The sequence below is a fragment of the Mobula birostris genome, chromosome 22 (genome assembly GCF_030028105.1).
Source record: "Mobula birostris isolate sMobBir1 chromosome 22, sMobBir1.hap1, whole genome shotgun sequence".
NCBI lineage: Eukaryota > Metazoa > Chordata > Chondrichthyes > Myliobatiformes > Myliobatidae > Mobula > Mobula birostris.
This window is the reverse complement of record NC_092391.1, coordinates 24,101,494-24,118,852: the sequence shown is the minus strand read 5'-3', so window position 1 is coordinate 24,118,852 and position 17,359 is coordinate 24,101,494. Positions and strand designations below refer to the sequence as shown.

Here is a 17,359-nt window from a genome sequence, read left to right as displayed (position 1 = left end):
TTGCTGTATTGTATATGTTCCAACAAGACTTCCAAATTTCAGTAGTTTTCATTCATGTGTACTGCACAGCCATTTGGTATTGAAGGTGGACATTGCCTTTGTGTAGCAGCACAGCTTTCAGGCTAAACACCGAAGAATCAATAAAAAGACGCTATTGTTGTGGGTCATGCTGGCAACCCAAAGCTTACTAAGGCATGCCTGGACTAGACAGAAGACTTTTCAGCTTATGTTGTGGGCAACATTTTAGCTGAATTGAATTATGAATTGAAATAAAAATAGTGCGTGATAGGGAAATTTCATGGTGAATTTTATGATCGTGGTATAAAATCCATAAGACACCAAAAAGTATCCAAGAAGCAAAATCTTTACTGTCCATTGTAATTTGTGAAGGTGCTGATTACCCCATTTATTGCATGACTGATGTGTTTTCTTTGTTTATGTGCCATGTGGTAGCTGCAGTAATTTCTCTTCTGGCCATATTGGTACATCTCATCTATCTTGTGAGGTATCATTGGTGAGGCCCACTCTTATTGAATTAAGTAACACCAGTGGAAATCTCAATCCCTGATATGATGATACAGATCTCTCTCTGAAAAGCACCTGTTGAATATATTCTCAATTCGGAAACATTCTCTAATGTTAGTTTTCTTTTACAGTGGGTTCCGTTTTGCAAATCCAAGCACCACCTCCTTAAATGCTCTGAATGGCATCACTCTGGGTAAGTCCTGGGCTATCACTATTATTTTAGCTGTTTCTCAGGAGGCTTATTATAGTGAAGACTTCCCGAAAATGTAACTGTTTCTCTGAATTGTAGGCTCCTCAGCACTAAGTTTTCTTGGAACTATTTTATTCCTTGTATATTTCCATAGAAAAGAAAACTTCTTTAATTAATAAAAATTGAATTTGTTCCCAGTTTCAATTAATCCATTGTCTCTAAACCCTTTCTATTCTGTAGGGACACCTGGAAGTACCAAAGAAACTCTTCCCACCAGCTTTGGAGTAACTAAGCCTGCCTTTGGATCAAGTACTGATGTCCCCTTTTCCTTTGGGACCACAAAGACCATCCCTAGCTCCGCTTCTTCACTTGAGCCCTCTTTATCTGGGTCCACTACTTCTGGCAGTAGTGTTTGCGTAAGTTCAGATCAAGCATCAGAGAGCCAGTTTACAAGTGGAACACCCACTGAGCCTGCCACTCTCGGTACAACAAGCCAAACTGAGGTGCAGCAGTCAAGAGCCGAGCTCCACCCTTCCAAATCTGGGACTCGATCTTCCACAACAGAGTTTCAAGCACCTAAAGTCCAACAGCCTCAGCAACCGTTACCCAAGCTTGAAATGACACAGCAACAGCAGCTGCTGCCGCCGCCCAAGTCTGAGGGAGAGCAGCAGCAGCAGCCTCTGGCCAAGCCTGAGCCAGTACTGCAGCAACTGCCACCACCCAAGCCTGAAGCATCACTCCAGCAGCAGCAACAGTTGGCACCTAAGCTTGAGTCGGCACTGCAGCAGCAGCCGCCACCCCCCAAGCCCGAGGTGGTGGAGCAACAGCCGACACCCAAGCCTGAGCCAGCACTGCAGCAGCAGCCACCCCCCAAGCCCGAGGTGCAGCTGCAGCAGCAGCTGCCATCCAAGCCTGAGGTGGCACAGCAGCCACAGTTGCCCAAGCCTGAAAGCATTTTCTTTCAGGGCAGCACTGGAGGAGTCACAATCGGCAGCTTCTCTGGTCTAGTGGTCAATCAGATGGATGATGCCACCAAATTGGATAAATCTCCACAGGGGAGTTTCAGCTTTGCGCAAACGCCTAGAACATCAGCAGCACCTCCAGCTACTTTGCCTTTTGGGAATGCCTTTCCGCTGGCAAAGTTAGATACCACGGAAGCAACGACAGCTGTATCTGTTGACAACAAACAGTCTGGACCATTATTTTCCAATGTTCCTACAACCAATGCTGAATCTTCCAGTTTACGTGGTAGTTTGTCATCAGCATCTAGTAAGTCCAGTTCCATTTTTAAGCCTAACAGTTCTGTACAGAGTCCTGCTTCTGTTACAGCAGCAGGTAGTGTCCAAGGTTCAGGCTTCACAGGATCATTAAGCTCTTTGGCTTCCGAAACTGCAATAGTTTCTGAAGTTTCAAAGTTGCCTACTTCCGAAGAGAAGAAAGAAATTGGCAGTGGGAACCTCTCCATTTCAAGTTCCTCTGAAAAATCAGCTTTGGAGCCACCAGTGTCAGCTGGCGCACCAAATAACACAGGAATTACAAGTGCACCGTCTAGTCTTGTTTCACCAGCTGTTACTGTGACTAGTTCCTCTGCTGTTCCATCTTTAGCCTCTGTAAGTGCTCCAACTGAAGTAGCTGCTACAACAGAATCCAGCCAGACTTCAGCAGCATCTGTTGCCTCATCCATTGTTTATCCTCAGTCCACTGCTGCTATTGTGTCAGGGAGCAGTGGTACCTCTGTCAGCACCAGTGCTGCCTTACCACAACAGCTTGGGACTTCGTCCCAGCCCAGCTTGGCCTCACTCTTGGTGTCCCCACATGTCAACTCCAGCACACCTGTGTCCGTGTTCAACCAAACTGAAAATAAGGATCTATCCTCAGGACTAATGCTCAGTCAACAAAATTCAGCATCCTCCCTAGGTGCTGTACAAGCTTCATCAAGCAAATCTGATGCCACCAACTCTCCTTTTACAGGCAGTACCTCAGCCGTCAATTTTGGAAAACCAGCCTTTGGCCAGACTAATGCTATGGGCTTTGGTCAACCTGCCAGTACCTCCAGTGCTGGGTTCAGTTTTACACAACCAACGTTTGGATCACCATCAGTCTTTGGTCAACCCACTTCTGCTGCACCATCTGCGCCGACTGCCAGTCCCTTCAGTGGGCCGTCCAATGCCAATGCATTTTCATTTGGCACCCCATCTTCCAGTGGTGGGGTAATGTTTGGGCAATCGAGTGCTCCCGCATTTGGACAAAATACCAATTATGGTCAAGCACCTAGTTTTGGATCCAGCACATCGGCAACTCTTGCACCTGGATTTAATTTCCAGCCTTCAGGTAAAAGAGATTTGATTTAACATCTGTGTAATCATCTTTATAAAATTGAGAGTCATTTAGTCGGTAGGCGGGGTCTTTTTCCTAGCATGTAAATGTGTCAAATACTGGAGAACATAGGTTTAAAATGGGGTGGGGGGGTGCTGTTTAAAGGAATATGTGAGGCAAGATTTTTACACATAGAATGGTACATGCCGGGGGAGGTTATAGAAACACTTAAGAGAAATTTAAACAAGCATATGAACAGGGTGATGTGGACCAAGTGCAGGCAAATGGAATTAATTAGATTAGCAGAATGGTCAGCACGGTCTTGGGTTGAAGGGCATTTTCCTGTGAAATACTTTTATGTTTAACACTAATTATCTTTTTTCTTAAAACTAATAAATTATTGCATTTATATATCCTATCATTCATAACCACACATGGGTCAGTGGAAGTATGTAGTTTTCTCTTCCCATGATTTACCCAAAAGACAAGCTGCCTGAACCACAGGTCAGTTTTCCAAACAGGTTGCCAGACTTCTGACAGCTTGTGCATGAATAGATCTTGAAATACGATGGATGAATGAATTTATGATGCAGATCAGCCATGAGCTGATTGAACAATGACCAAGCTTAAGGTAATTTGGCCATCTGTTGTTCCTATCTCTTCAGAATGTTTCATAACAAGGAAAAGCCTTGGCTTTACATACTGCGTGTTTCTAAGAGTGAGACATTCCCATTTGTCTCATGTAATAAAGGTATCATTGACGAAGATGTGCCCCCTCTTTTGACTGGCAGTTGTCTGAAGCTTAGGTGCAGTCAAAGAGACTATAATCACACTGTTGGAACAGATATAGTAGATTATCCATAGTGCAGTGATAATGGAGGAAGAGAAAGTTTGGGCAAGTCAAGTGTCAATCTAGAGTATTGTTTTTTTTTTTATTTTGTTTTGACAATCCAGTCAAAATTTGAGCCTTGGTGCTACGGAGAAGATTTAATCATGCCTGAAAGCCTGTAGATGAGGCTTCAGCAAATATGAACCAGCCTTTGATCTGCTCTTAAGGCCAAAAGAGTCATAGATAGTAACGGTAGCACAATGCTTTACAGTGCAGATAACGCGGGTTCGATTCCCGCTGCTGCCTGTAAGAAGTTTGTAGGTTCTCCCCGTCACCACGTGGGATTCCTCCAGGTAGGTTTCCTCTTACAGTCCGAAGACGTACCAGTTAATTAGTCATTGTATATTGTCCCATGATTAGGCTTGGGTTAAATTGGGGGTTGCTGGGCAGAGTGGCTCAAAGGGCCAGAAATGCCTATTCCATGCTGTATCTCAATAAATGAATAAGTAGGAGTAGAATTAGGTCACTCGGACCATCAAGTCTGCTCTGCCATTCCATCTTGGCTGACTTATTATCCCCTTCAATTCCATTCTCCTGTCTTCATTTATCCTTTGACACCCTGACTAACCAAGAACCTATCAACCTCCAGCTTAAATATACTTAGTAGCCGCCCACGGCAATGAATTTCACAGATTCACCATCCTCTGACTAAAGAAATTCCTCCTCTTCTCTGTTCTAAATGGATAGCCCTCTATTCTGAGGCTGGTCATAGACTCACCCACTATTGGAAACATCTTCTCCACATCCACTCCATCTAGGGCTTTCAAAGTTCAATAGGTTTCAATGAGATCCCCCCTCATTCTTCTAAACTTCAGCTAGTACAGGTCTAGAGCCATCAAATGCGCCTCATTACGTTAACCCTTTCATTCCTGGAATCATTCCCTGAACCTCCTTCAGACCCTCTCCAAGCCCAGCACATCCTTTCTTAGATAAGGGGCTCAAGCTGTTCACAATACTCCAAGTGTGATCTAATCAATGCCTTTTAAAATCTCAGTATTACTTCCTTGCTCTTATATTCTAGTCGTCTTGAAACAAGTACTAACATTGCATTTACCTTCCTTACCACTGACTCAACTTGCAAGTTAATCTTTATGGAATCCTGCAAGAGGGCACCCAAGTCCCTTTGTTACCTCTGATTTTTTTAATAATACCCTCATTTAGAAAATAGTCTACATAAGACAATTATGGCAGTGAGTTCAGAACCCTAATAGCCTGAGGGAAGACTTTTCTTGTCTTTGTGTTTTGGAGTCTCCTACCTGCTGCTAGAAAGTCAAAGAGGATGCAAGATGGATGGGTGAGATCCTTGATAATACTAAGGGCCCCTGCGTACACAGCGCTCCTGTTAAGTGTCCCTGATGGATGGTAGGGAGACCCCTGTGATCCCCTCAGCCGTTCTCACAGTCTTTTGTAGGCACTTCCGGTCCAGTGCTCTGCTCCCATACCAGATGGAGATGCAGTTTGTTAGGATGCTCTCAGAGGTGCTCCTGTAAAATTCAGTTGAGATGGGGTGGAGGGGGAGCCTTACTTACTTCAATCCCCTCAGGAAGTGGAGGCACTACTGTGCCTTTTTATTCAGGGAGGTGATATTGAGGGACTATGTGAGGTCATCTGTGATGTGAACTCCCATGAACTTGGTGCACTTAACTCTGTCTACGGAGGAGCCATGTATGTGCAGAGGGGGATGGTTCATCTGCACCTTCCTAAAGTCCGCAATCATTTCCTTGGTCTTCTCCACATTCAGACTTAGTTTGTTGTTCTCACACCAGTCCACCAGCTGACTTGATGGCATTGTTTGAACAAACAATAACAGGATCACTGAAAGCACTGTATGCTTGCAAGCTTTTTAACATGCCTGAATGGAAGGCTGGCCAAGAAAAGCACAAAAGCCCACAGGGCCCTGGCAAATTGGATCTGAAATTGACTTTGTAGTAGGAAGCAAAGGGGCAATTGATATTTGTGTTTGTATTTGGAATATTGTTACTGGTGGGATTTCACAGAACTTGCTTGAATGGTATAGACAAACAATGGAGTCCTGAAACTATATGACCCCTTTCCCTTAATAAACATGAATGTTGTAGGCTTAAATATAAGGATCATGGAACAAAGTTTGCATGTGATATAAAAACTGGCCATGTGGTTGACAGTGAGGAGGCAAGTTTAGGACTACAGGAAAATACAGATGGTCAGGTCATGCATGTGGTGATTTGCAGCAAGGTGAGGGAACTGCTCAGTAAACGGAATGGTGTGGACTTTGGAACTTTGAAGGTTGCATCCGCAAAGGAGCAGAACAGGTCAGTTTAGTGATTTAAAAGGGCATAAAGTATGTATCCCTTTATTAGCTGAGGCATCGAATATAAGAAAGAGGTGAGCTAAGCATTTGTTAGACCATTATTGGAATACTGCCCGAGTTCTGGTCACATTGCTGTTAGATTGCACTGGAGAGAGTACACAGGTTCAGTTCAGTTCAGTTTTCGTTTATTGTCATTTAGAAGGACATGTGTTAAAAAATGATATACAGCGTTCCTCAGAATGATATCACAAGAAAACACAGGACAAACCACGACTAAAACTGGTGATTAATTAATGAAGCTCAAAGAAACAGCAGGTATCACAATCAAAAATAGTTTCAATGTTTCAGATCTAAAGCCCAATTTATACTTCTGTGTCAAATGTATGCCGTAGGTACCGCATACCCTACGCTGTAGGGTGACATATACCTCCCCAAAAATGTAACTCGCGCGTCGCGGCAACGCAGACCGCAACAGCTGTGATTGGTCCACTTGGTAGCATCGCATTTCCTCCTATGCATTTCTAGTTACTTTTCTCCGCCAAGTCTGTACACTGATGCAAAACAAATGGTTGAACCAAATTGTCAAATTTATCTGCCAACATCCGAAAATATTTGAAATGCATTTCCTCGTCCATGTCTCTCATGAAGAAACTCAACACGGGCATAGAAACCCCACTGCCAACTAGCGTTTTGGCGGTGAATTGCAGAGCGACGCAGACACAATTACGCATGCTCGCTGCGGCGTAGGGCTACGCAAAAGTATAAATCAGGCTTACGGCGTAGCCCTTACACACAAGTATAAATCAGCCTTAAGTCTCTTCATCAGAACAGCTGAAGAGTCTCTGACCTGAAAAGTTAACTTTGTTTCTCTTTCCACCAATGCAGCCAAAACTCCTGAGTATTTCTAGCATTTTCTGTTCTAAATTATAAGGGGTCAGTGGGATATGGGATAGACCTATTTCACTAAGGTTAGAGATTGAAAACTTGGTGGCATAGATTTAAACTATTTGTGGAAGGGTTATTGGGAAGGTGAATATTTTTCCCCAAAAGGCAGCAGGAATTTAGAATTTGGAGAGGATGGTAGGGGCAGAAGATCTCATTAGATTAAAAAAAAGTGTTTTGGGGTATGTATTGTACTTCAGGGGTCATAACCTGTGAAGCAATAGTCGAAGGTTTGAAAGATGGTATTAGGTTAGGTGGCACCTTTCAATTGGTATGTACCAAGGTGTGCTAAATAGCTTCCTTTATTGTAAATATCTTGATTCTGTAATACTGACCTTGCTTTGGAGGACCAGTTATTGATGAAGCAGCTTAAAATTTGTTGAGTTAAGGACACGGACCTGAGGAGCATCCGCAGCAGCCAAGATTTCCTAAAACAAGCACAATCATCTTTCTTTGTAAACACAGATTCTGCAGATGCTGAAAATCCAGAGTGACATGCACCAAATGCTGGAGGAATTCAGCAGGTAAAGCAGTATCTATGGAGAAATAAACAGATGACCTTTTGGGCCGAGACCCTTCATCAGGATGGGACAACCTCCTTTGTGTTAGTTCCAGAATCAGGGCATTTCTCATCAATTAGTTTGATTGGGTATGCACATACCTGGATAACTTCTTACTTTGCAAATGATACTTTTTTTTCCATAAAGGGAAGTGAAATAAAATGAATTGACTGAAGACAAATTCTGTAATGACAAAGGGATGAGAAAGAGGCTGAGGTCTATCATATTCTTGCCACTTTTGACTGAAGATGGTTACATATCCCTCAAGCTTGTTTTTGGCATTCATTTGCTGGTCACTGCATATCGGCTGGGGGCATGTTCATGGGCATTAAATATTTGATTATGGTGGTGTTTAATTAGGTAACTTAATGTGGTAAATGATTACTAAGTGATTGTGCTTCAGGAATTAAACAAAATGGGGGAAGTACTCAGCAATGGTGAGAGAAATTGTTACATTTTCAGGTACATAAAAACACTTTCGTAGAAAACTGCATCAAATTCATATAATTTATGATTGATAAGTGGATTCATTTCATTTCTCACATTGTCTTAATTGTTTTAATGAAAATTTTCAGTGAGTTCAGTTACAAAAGTGTGTTTCAGAATATAATTTAATAGGAGCGAGAGTAATAGTAATGAGTAATGCTGACCTGCAGGAGGGTTTCCAACAAGAAACGTTAAATGTTTCCTGTCCTCCCACAGATGCTGCTTGACCCACCGAGTTCCTCCAGCAGGTTGTTTGTTGAAAGATGTTGTTCAATGTGAGGACAATTTCAGTCAGGCAAATTAAAATGTTGTTGGAGGGAATTAGTTGGACCCTTGTTCAAGGAAGAAGCTGAGAGCTTTTAGATCCTCCTGATGTGGGATGGCACTGGAAGAGATTGTATGTCCATTGGAAGATGAACCGGTTGGGATCAGGAAACTGTCAAAAGAAGTGGCAATACAAATGAGTAGGCACTGGATCACAGAGAAAAACAAAGGTTGGGGTAGGAAGGAAAATTTTGTAGGGCAAGTGCAGGTTGAAACAAGGGTCTTCCTGGAAAGTTCTGCCTGTGTGTTTTGGGCAGAAAGTAGAAATGGGCTGTGGCATGACAAGATTGAAAAACTGTGTAGATTAGGGAAAATGAGGTCTGTTACTGTATGAAAGGGAATGGTCTGATGTTTGTTGGTGGAGTCCAGGATGAAGGGAGAGATGATATAAAGTAATACCCTTTGAGTGAGGTGATAATCATTAATGTCTGTATATTAGCAATTCTCCTTCAGAAAAAGAATAAACTAATGGAGCCTCATTCCCTTTTAGTTATAAATTATTAGGCACTGAAAACAGCACATTTTAAATTTCTACCTTTCTATCATTTGTCTTTTCTCGTACTGAGTTTATTGTAGTATGCACAGAAAGTGCAACGTCCTCACAGGCACCTAACATCATATAAGCATCAGTCACAAGAAAAATATAAATTAAACATAAATTATAAACAATTTTTGAAAGAAAAAAACAATGAGAAGAAAAATAGTCTATTTTAGTGTAATCTAAGAAATCATTGTGTTGCTAAACTCTAGTTATTAGGGCTTATCTCCGTCTGGTATTTTATTCTTTATTTCTTTCTGTGCTATTTTGTTTCAGTTAATTCATATACTCTGATTCATTCTAAGGTCTTCTAAGTGCTTTAGATTATTTCACAATCTCTAATTTTTTTTGTTATGGGGATAGGCAATGTCATGAATGGCAAAGAACTACAAATACTGGAAATAAAATAAAAGGGACACTCTTTAAGTGTTCAGCAGGTAAGTATTATCTGTAGAGAATTATATACCATAGAACCATAGAAACTACAGCACAGAAACAGGCCCTTTGGCCCTTCTTGGCTGTGCCGAACCATTTTCTGCCTAGTCCCACTGACCTGCATACGGACCATATCCCTCCATACACCTCCCATCCATGTATCTGTCCAATTTATTCTTAAATGTTAAAAAAGAACCCGCATTTACCACCTCGTCTGGCAGCTTATTCCATACTCCCACCACTCTCTGTGTGAAGAAGCCCCCCCAATGTTCCCTTTAAACTTTTCCCCCCTCACCCTTAACCCATGTCCTCTGGTTTTTTTTCTCCCCTTGCCTCAGTGGAAAAAGCCTGCTTGCATTCACTCTATCTATACCCATCATAATTTTATATACCTCTATCAAATCTCCCCTCATTCTTCTACGCTCCAGGGAATAAAGTCCTAACCTATTCAACCTTTCTCTGTAACTGAGTTTCTCAAGTCCCAGCAACGTCCTTGTAAACCTTCTCTGCACTCTTTCAACCTTATTTATATCCTTCCTGTAATTTCGTGTCCAAAACTGAACACAATACTCCAGATTCGGCCTCACCAATGCCTTGTACAGCCTCATCATAACATTCCAGCTCTTATACTCAATACTTCGATTAATTAAGGCCAATGTACCAAAAGCTCTCTTTACGACCCTATCTACCTGTGACGCCACTTTTAGGGAATTTTGTATCTGTATTCCCAGATCCCTCTGTTCCACTGCGCTCCTCAGTGCCTTACCATTAACCCTGTATGTTCTACGTTGGTTTGTCCTTCCAACGTGCAATACCTCACACTTGTCAGTATTAAGCTCCATCTGCCATTTTTCAGCCCATTTTTCCAGCTGGTCCAAGTCCCTCTCCAGGCTCTGAAAACCTTCCTCACTGTCTACTACACCTCCAATCTTTGTATCATCAGCAAACTTGCTGATCCAATTTACCACATTATCATCCAGATCATTGATATAGATGACAAATAACAATGGACCCAGCACTGATCCCTGTGGCACACCACTAGTCACAGGCCTCCACTCAGAGAAGCAATTCTCTACCACCACTCTCTGGCTTCTTCCATCGAGCCAATGTCTAATCCAATTTACCACCTCTCCATGTATACCTAGCGACTGAATTTTCCTAACTAACCTCCCATGCGGGACCTTGTCAAAGGCCTTACTGAAGTCCATGTAGACAATATCCACTGCCTCCCCTTCATCCACTTTCCTGGTAACCTCCTTGAAAAACTCCAACAGATTGGTCAAACATGACCTGCCACGCACAAAGCCATGTTGACTCTCCCTAACAAGCCCCTGTCTACCCAAATGCTTGTAGATTCTGTCTCTTAGTACTCCCTCCAATAACTTACCTACTACTGACGTTAAACTCACCGGCCTATAATTTCCCGGATTACTTTTCGATCCTTTTTTAAACAACGAAACAACATGAGCCACTCTCCAATCCTCCGGCACTTCACCCGTAGACAGCGACATTTTAAATATTTCTGCCAGGGCCTCCGCAATTTCAACACTAGTCTCCTTCAAGGTCCGAGGGAACACTCTGTCAGGTCCTGGGGATTTATCCACTTTAATTTTCCTCAAGACAGCAAGCACCTCCTCCGTTTCAATCTGTACAGTTTCCATGGTCTCACTACTTGATTCCCTTAATTCCATAGATTTCCTGCCAGCTTCCTTAGTAAATACAGATGCAAAAAACCTATTTAAGATCTCCCCCATTTCCTTTGGTTCCGCACATAGCCGACCACTCTGATCTTCTAGAGGACCAATTTTATCCCTTACAATCCTTTTGCTCTTAATATACTTGTAAAAGCTCCACTCAGCTCCACTTGTATACATCTCCACTCAGTAGAAAGATGGCTACTCCTAGAGGTGAAGCTGCCCATTTTTCTATGCTATATCATGCCTGACAGGTTGGATTTCCAACAAGTTAAGGTGATGACTTTTTTTATTTGTAGAGCTATACCAACAAGTACAACTTCCAGAGCAGTTTATTGCGATATTTATATAGCAAAGAAGTGCAGGTGAAGTGACAACTCTCTCCAGGGGCATGTCTGAACTAGGCCAAGTTCTGTCACTGATCATATTTATTATCTTTACCCCAGCTGAATGCTGTGTACAGGTTCCTAAAATGTAAATGGATATTTGAGGCTTGATGTAAGTTTGATTTGAAGGCCATTTCTACAAATTGCCATGAAGTAATAGATTGTTAAAATGGACTATTAGCTTTGATTTTAATCTAGACTTTGAAACTTGTTAACTGCTAATGCTGAGATGTTCCAAAGATGGGAGATGAGAGCAGTGAACTATCTGTCCAGCAACACATTCTATGACACCAATTTGAGAATCAGTACTTCTTTGCTTTAGTGAATGGACAGTGCATGGATTGAAGCAGTTCAGATATACAATACATCCATCTAGAGACATCGGTCTTAATCCTATGACGTCAGTTGGGGAATTTAAGTGCACTACATTTAAATCTGGGACTTTTTTTAAAGCAGCTTATATCATCGGTAACATGAACTATAATAGTACTAAACTGTCATTAAATCTATCTGGTTTACTAATATCCTTGAGGGAATGTAACTTGTATCTTTACTGGCTCTAGCTTTTTCATGACACCAGACCCATCTCAATGTAACTGCCCTGTAAAACTGCTGAGTAAAGCCTGTGTCCAATTGAGATGAGCAGGCCTGTCACATGTATGTCCCTTGAAGGAATAAGTAAAAAAAACAATTAAACTGCTAATTTCAGCTGGATGTCGTTGAACTGCAGAACTTTGATCTGAAGTGTTAGTTTCGGATAGTTTAACAGTATCGAGAGTAGGGCAGCACGGTAGTGTTAGCGGTTAGCACATCATTTACAGTACCCACAATTACTGATCAGAGTTCAGTTCCCACCATTGCTTTTAAAGACTTCGTATGTTCTCCCCGTGACTGCATGGGTTTCCTCTGGGTGCTCTGTTTTCTTCCCACATTCCAAAAACATAACGGTTAGGTTTTGTGAGTTGTGGGCATGCTATGTTGTCACTGGAAGTGGAGGGTGGGGTGGTGGGGAGACATAATGCAGGCTGCCCAGCACAGTCCTCACTGACTAAAACCGCATTTTACTTGAGGTACTTGTGACAAATAAAGCTGATTTAGAAGATCTTTCTGTCACTCTTCAGCATACAGTGAAAGTATTTATAGTGTTCTAAATTTACATTGATTGATAATGTTCTTGATGCGCCACTCTACACTGCTCACTGAATCAAAACCTGAGGAGTATGCTGAGTCATGAATCTTACTCTTGCGGAATACAATTCTGCAGCTGAATGCCCAATTTTGAACTGCTTTTTCTACATCTGCCTTAATTGATGTGACGGAAAAACCATCATTCTGTGCTAATAGATTGTGAAGAAGGTCCACCTACCACTTGCCACAGATCCAGTCTGGCAGGATAGTCAGTAATGCTGCCCAGCCACTGTTGCTATGTGTTGTTCTCCCCTTTCAGTACCTTCTGTGCTCTTGCTGTTCTCCATGCAGCTTCTAAATGGTCCTCAGTAACCATGTGTATCCTGGGGGAGAGCAATGGGCAGCGCTAGTTAATTTGTCCAAGTGTAATGAACTAACACAATGGTGATATGACTGGACTTTGTGACACGATTACAGTAGCCACATTTAGCAGCAGCGACCAATCTCGGATATCTTCATGCCCTTTGCTGATACATACGCATTCCTCAGAATGTGTTGACCACAAAACTATTGCAATAAGGCATGGAGGGCAAGTCTCATTCAGAAGATGAGGACCATTTCAGGCAGTGTTCTCAAGTTTTTTGCAGAACTTGTCTGACCAAAATTTGTACCCCTCAATTTCTCAGTTCCTTTCCATTTCAAACATCCATTAGGTTATTCTCACAGTCTGCTATTTTGTATGTTTACTTTGTATTCCTGACTAGAAGTATTGAACTGATCACAGAAAGGCTAATTGTGCCTAATACTTCTATCCTATCTCTTTCTTTAAGTTTTAACTATTTAGAGCATTTTGTGATCTTGGATACCATAATTGATACTAGACTTTATTCCACCCTGCAGAATATTTGAATGTCTTGCGTTATTAAAAAGGATTTCTCACACTCAGTACATTACAATAAAAACTGGTGGAACTCATCGGGTCAGACAGCATAAATAGTCGACGTTTTAGGCTGAGACCCTTCGTCAGGATGTCTCAGCCTGAAACATTGACTGTTTATTCTCTCCATAGATGCTGCCTGACCTGCTGAGTTCCTATGACCATCTTTACAATTGCTAAATAAGGCCTAGTATTTTGTGTCCAGTTGGTACATTCTTTCCTCCTGCATGCCTTGGCTGTGAGGATGGCACCAGGAATCGGAAAGGTTTCATTTATGTTGAAATGCTGGAGAAACTGAGATTGCACTTCGAGCGAAGTTATGGGATGATTTAACAGGGCAGCATGATAGTGCAATGGTAAGCATAATGCTTTACAGTGCCAGTGATTGGGGTTTGATTCCCACTGATGTCTGTAAGGAGCTTGTATGTTCTCCCTATGACTGTGTGGGTTTCCTCCACGTGCTCCGGTTTGTTTGTTTATTTAGTAATACAGCGCCGAGTAGGCCCTCTGGTCCTGCCAGTCACTCTGCCCTAGTGACCCCTGACAACCTCGATTATCCCTAACCTATCTGGTACATCTTTGGAGTGTGGGAGGAAACCAGAGCACCTGGAGAAAACCCACACGTTCCACAGGGAGGGCAAAAAGACTTCATACAGGCGGCACTGGAGTTGAACTCTGGAACACCCAAAGCTGTAATAGCATCAGGCTAGCCACGTTCCAAAGACATACGGGTTAGGGTTAGTAAGTTGCGGCCATGCTATGGATGCTGGTACTGGAAGTATGGAGAGACTTGATTACTGCCCCCAGCGCATCCTCGAGCTGTGTTGGTCGTTGATGCAGATGATACATTTCACTGTATGATTTGATGTACACGTGACAAATAAAGCTATCTTTAAAATAATGGAAGTATAGAACATATTTTCCCAGAGAGAATAGGTGAAAGTGAAACTTTTCATCAGTTTGAGGTAGGTGTATGTAGACAGAGGAGAGCAATTTAAAATAATTGCCAAAGGAGTGAGAAGATGATGGGGAGAAGCTTTCTGTATGATGTGGAACCCAATGTCAGAAGTGTAATTGTCTGTATGCTTCCAAAGGGAATACTTCATAAGGGAAAGATGTACAACCTTTTAAAAGGAATGGCACAGTAAATAATCTTTCTTGTTTTAAGCTCCAATTTTTTTTGTTTCGAAGCAAGTTTTAGACAGTGTCTTATCCAATTGCAATGAAACTCCTAGCTATATTGTCTTTGTGAATTGAATTACATGTCTGAGATACTGTACTCTTGTCATTTTCAGGCTTCACTGGTTCTTCGGCAGGCAGTGTGTTTGGTCAGTCTGCAAATACCAGCAGCGTATTTGGTCAGGTAACGTTCTGTAAACTTTGAAACACAACCACATTGAATTCCATTGTAAGCCGAGCCAGAAAGTGATCTACTCTTTCATAGGCTCATGTAATCACAAGGTTGCTGAGCAGAAAATAATGGATGCTGGGAATATTCAGCAAGCCAGACATCAGCTTTTGGATAGAGAACTGGGGTTAACATCAGAGACTTGGTCTCATTCCTGTACTCGTTGTTAAGATGTGACTTTTATTATTCCCCAGATATTGATTCTGTTGTCTCATCTTGTAATGCTGTAATGGTTTAGATGTAGAAATAGAGTAAACTGTAAACATGAGAAAGTCTGCAGATGCTGGAAATCCAAAGCAACTCATGCAAAATGCTGGAGGAACTCAGCGGGTCAGGCAGCATCTATGGAAATGAATAAACAGTAGACGTTTAAGGCTGAGACCCTTCTTCAAGACTCTTCTAGAGTAAACTGCGTTCATTCTGAGAATTGTACTTCAGGATGTGTACATATGAACTTGTAAAGTTGCACTGCTGACTAGAATTATAGTGAACAACTGAAATGATAATAGTGATCATGGCTGAAGGCTAAATTTCTGACTTCTACTCCCAAGTATATCTATTGTTAACTGAAGCATAATAATTATGTGGCTTTTCATGTCAATTAGATTTGAATTGTATTTATTTCACAAGGACCCTACTTACCGATGTTCTGATTCTCGCTTATTTGCTGTGCTGGTGCTGGTGTATGCAAAAAGAAGATGCTGATTTAGTGTCTGCAGTATCTGATGTATAACAAACGAGAGAAAATCTGCAGATGCTGGAAATCCAAGCAACACACACAAAATGCTGGAGGAGCTCAGCAGGCCAGGCAGCATATATGGAAGAGTACAGCCGACGTTTTGGGCTGAGACCCTCAGCTTTTTCTCTCCAGTCCTGCCTAAGAGTCACAGCCCAAAATTCGACTTTACTCTTTTTCTATAGATGCTGCCTGGCCTGCTGAGTTCCTCCAGCATCTCGTGTCTAATGTGCAACAACTTGTTTAAAACTGTACCCTAAAGTGACTTTTTATGACCACTGACCTGCATTGGAGAAACTCAGCTGATTATTTGTCAACTGATTATTGTCACAGTCTCTTGTGTCTCCAGTCCCCACATTGGGTTGTAGTGTAGCAATAACTATGTTTCAGAATTCTCACCCTTAATTGCATGACCCTTTTGGTCTTTGCTTTCCCCTTCCCAGATTTCCTGTAGCCTCCCAAAATCTTAAGTTTCCTGACTACAAGTATGTGCACATCTCTGATTTCTATGTTCAGGTTCGGCAGCTGCATTTTCACTGTCATTGCTCTTTTCTCTGAGCTACCCTTCCCAATTCTCTCACCCACTTAGCTTTTTTTCATCCAGGATGTTCTCCTTAACCTATTGTTCATTTGTTCTTGTGTAGCTTTGTGGCTTAGTGTGAACTTTTATCTGACAATACTCTGCTTTAGCACCTTTTGGACAATCGGTACTTTTTAGGTGCTATATAAATTTTCTTTGTCCAGATGAAGGGTCTTGACCCGAAATGGCAGCTGCCCATTTTCCTCCACAGAAGCTCCCTGACCTGCTGAGTTCCTCCAGTGTTTTATTTGTTGCTCAAGATTCCAGCATCTGCAGTCTCTTGTGTTTCATTCAATAAGTTTTGCTGCTAGCTTAGTTTGTCAAAAGATTAAGTTGGTGCATAGCTGAATTGTCACTATTCCCTGATTCTACAGGGTGCCAAGGGAACAGTCTTTGGCTCTTCAACTGCTCCAACTGGGTTCTTCAGTGGACTGGGGGGAAAGCCAAGCCAAGACGCAGCCACTAAAAATCCATTCAGACAGATAGGTTTTGGAACTGCTGACTCTTCAAGTAAGTTTAATTTTTGTTTGTGAACTTTCTGGTTAATATGCTTAAGAACATAATAGTCTATATTATTTGCATTTTGCAGCTTAATTAAGTCAGCAAAAATGGATTCCATTTCACATCTGAATACGGATGGGTAGTGAGACTAGAGTGGATGGATGTTTTATTTTATGTTAATGTCATTTAAATATATTTCATATTTGTATAACTTGTATATTTTAGATGTATTGTAAAATAATGTTTTACATAATTATATTAATATTACATGAAATATTAAAGATGGTTTTGAAAGATGGTTGGATAAGATGTTCTGCATTGGGGGTTTTAGATCAGTCCCCACGGAAGAAGCATTCTGAATGTTGTGGGCTTAAATTCCCACCTCAGCTACTTAAAGGACAAATTCTAAGGTGACATTTTAAGTGGCAGCTCTCAAGTATTGCTTATCATTTTGTGCATGCCATTTTTTTAGATCAAGGATTAAACTAAGCCCC

General features: G+C 41.8%; 1 protein-coding gene across 2 annotated transcripts in view; it reads left to right on the top strand.

Moving 5' to 3' along the window:
- The window catches only part of nup214 (nucleoporin 214), a 124,745-nt gene that overhangs the window by 83,519 nt on the left and 23,867 nt on the right, over nt 1-17,359 (top strand). For both annotated transcript variants that reach the window (XM_072240327.1, XM_072240326.1), the window contains exons 28-31: nt 657-718; nt 956-3,046; nt 14,936-15,003; nt 16,739-16,874. In XM_072240327.1, coding sequence (XP_072096428.1) covers nt 657-718; nt 956-3,046; nt 14,936-15,003; nt 16,739-16,874 — 2,357 coding nt within the window. The remainder of the gene's footprint in view (nt 1-656; nt 719-955; nt 3,047-14,935; nt 15,004-16,738; nt 16,875-17,359) is intronic.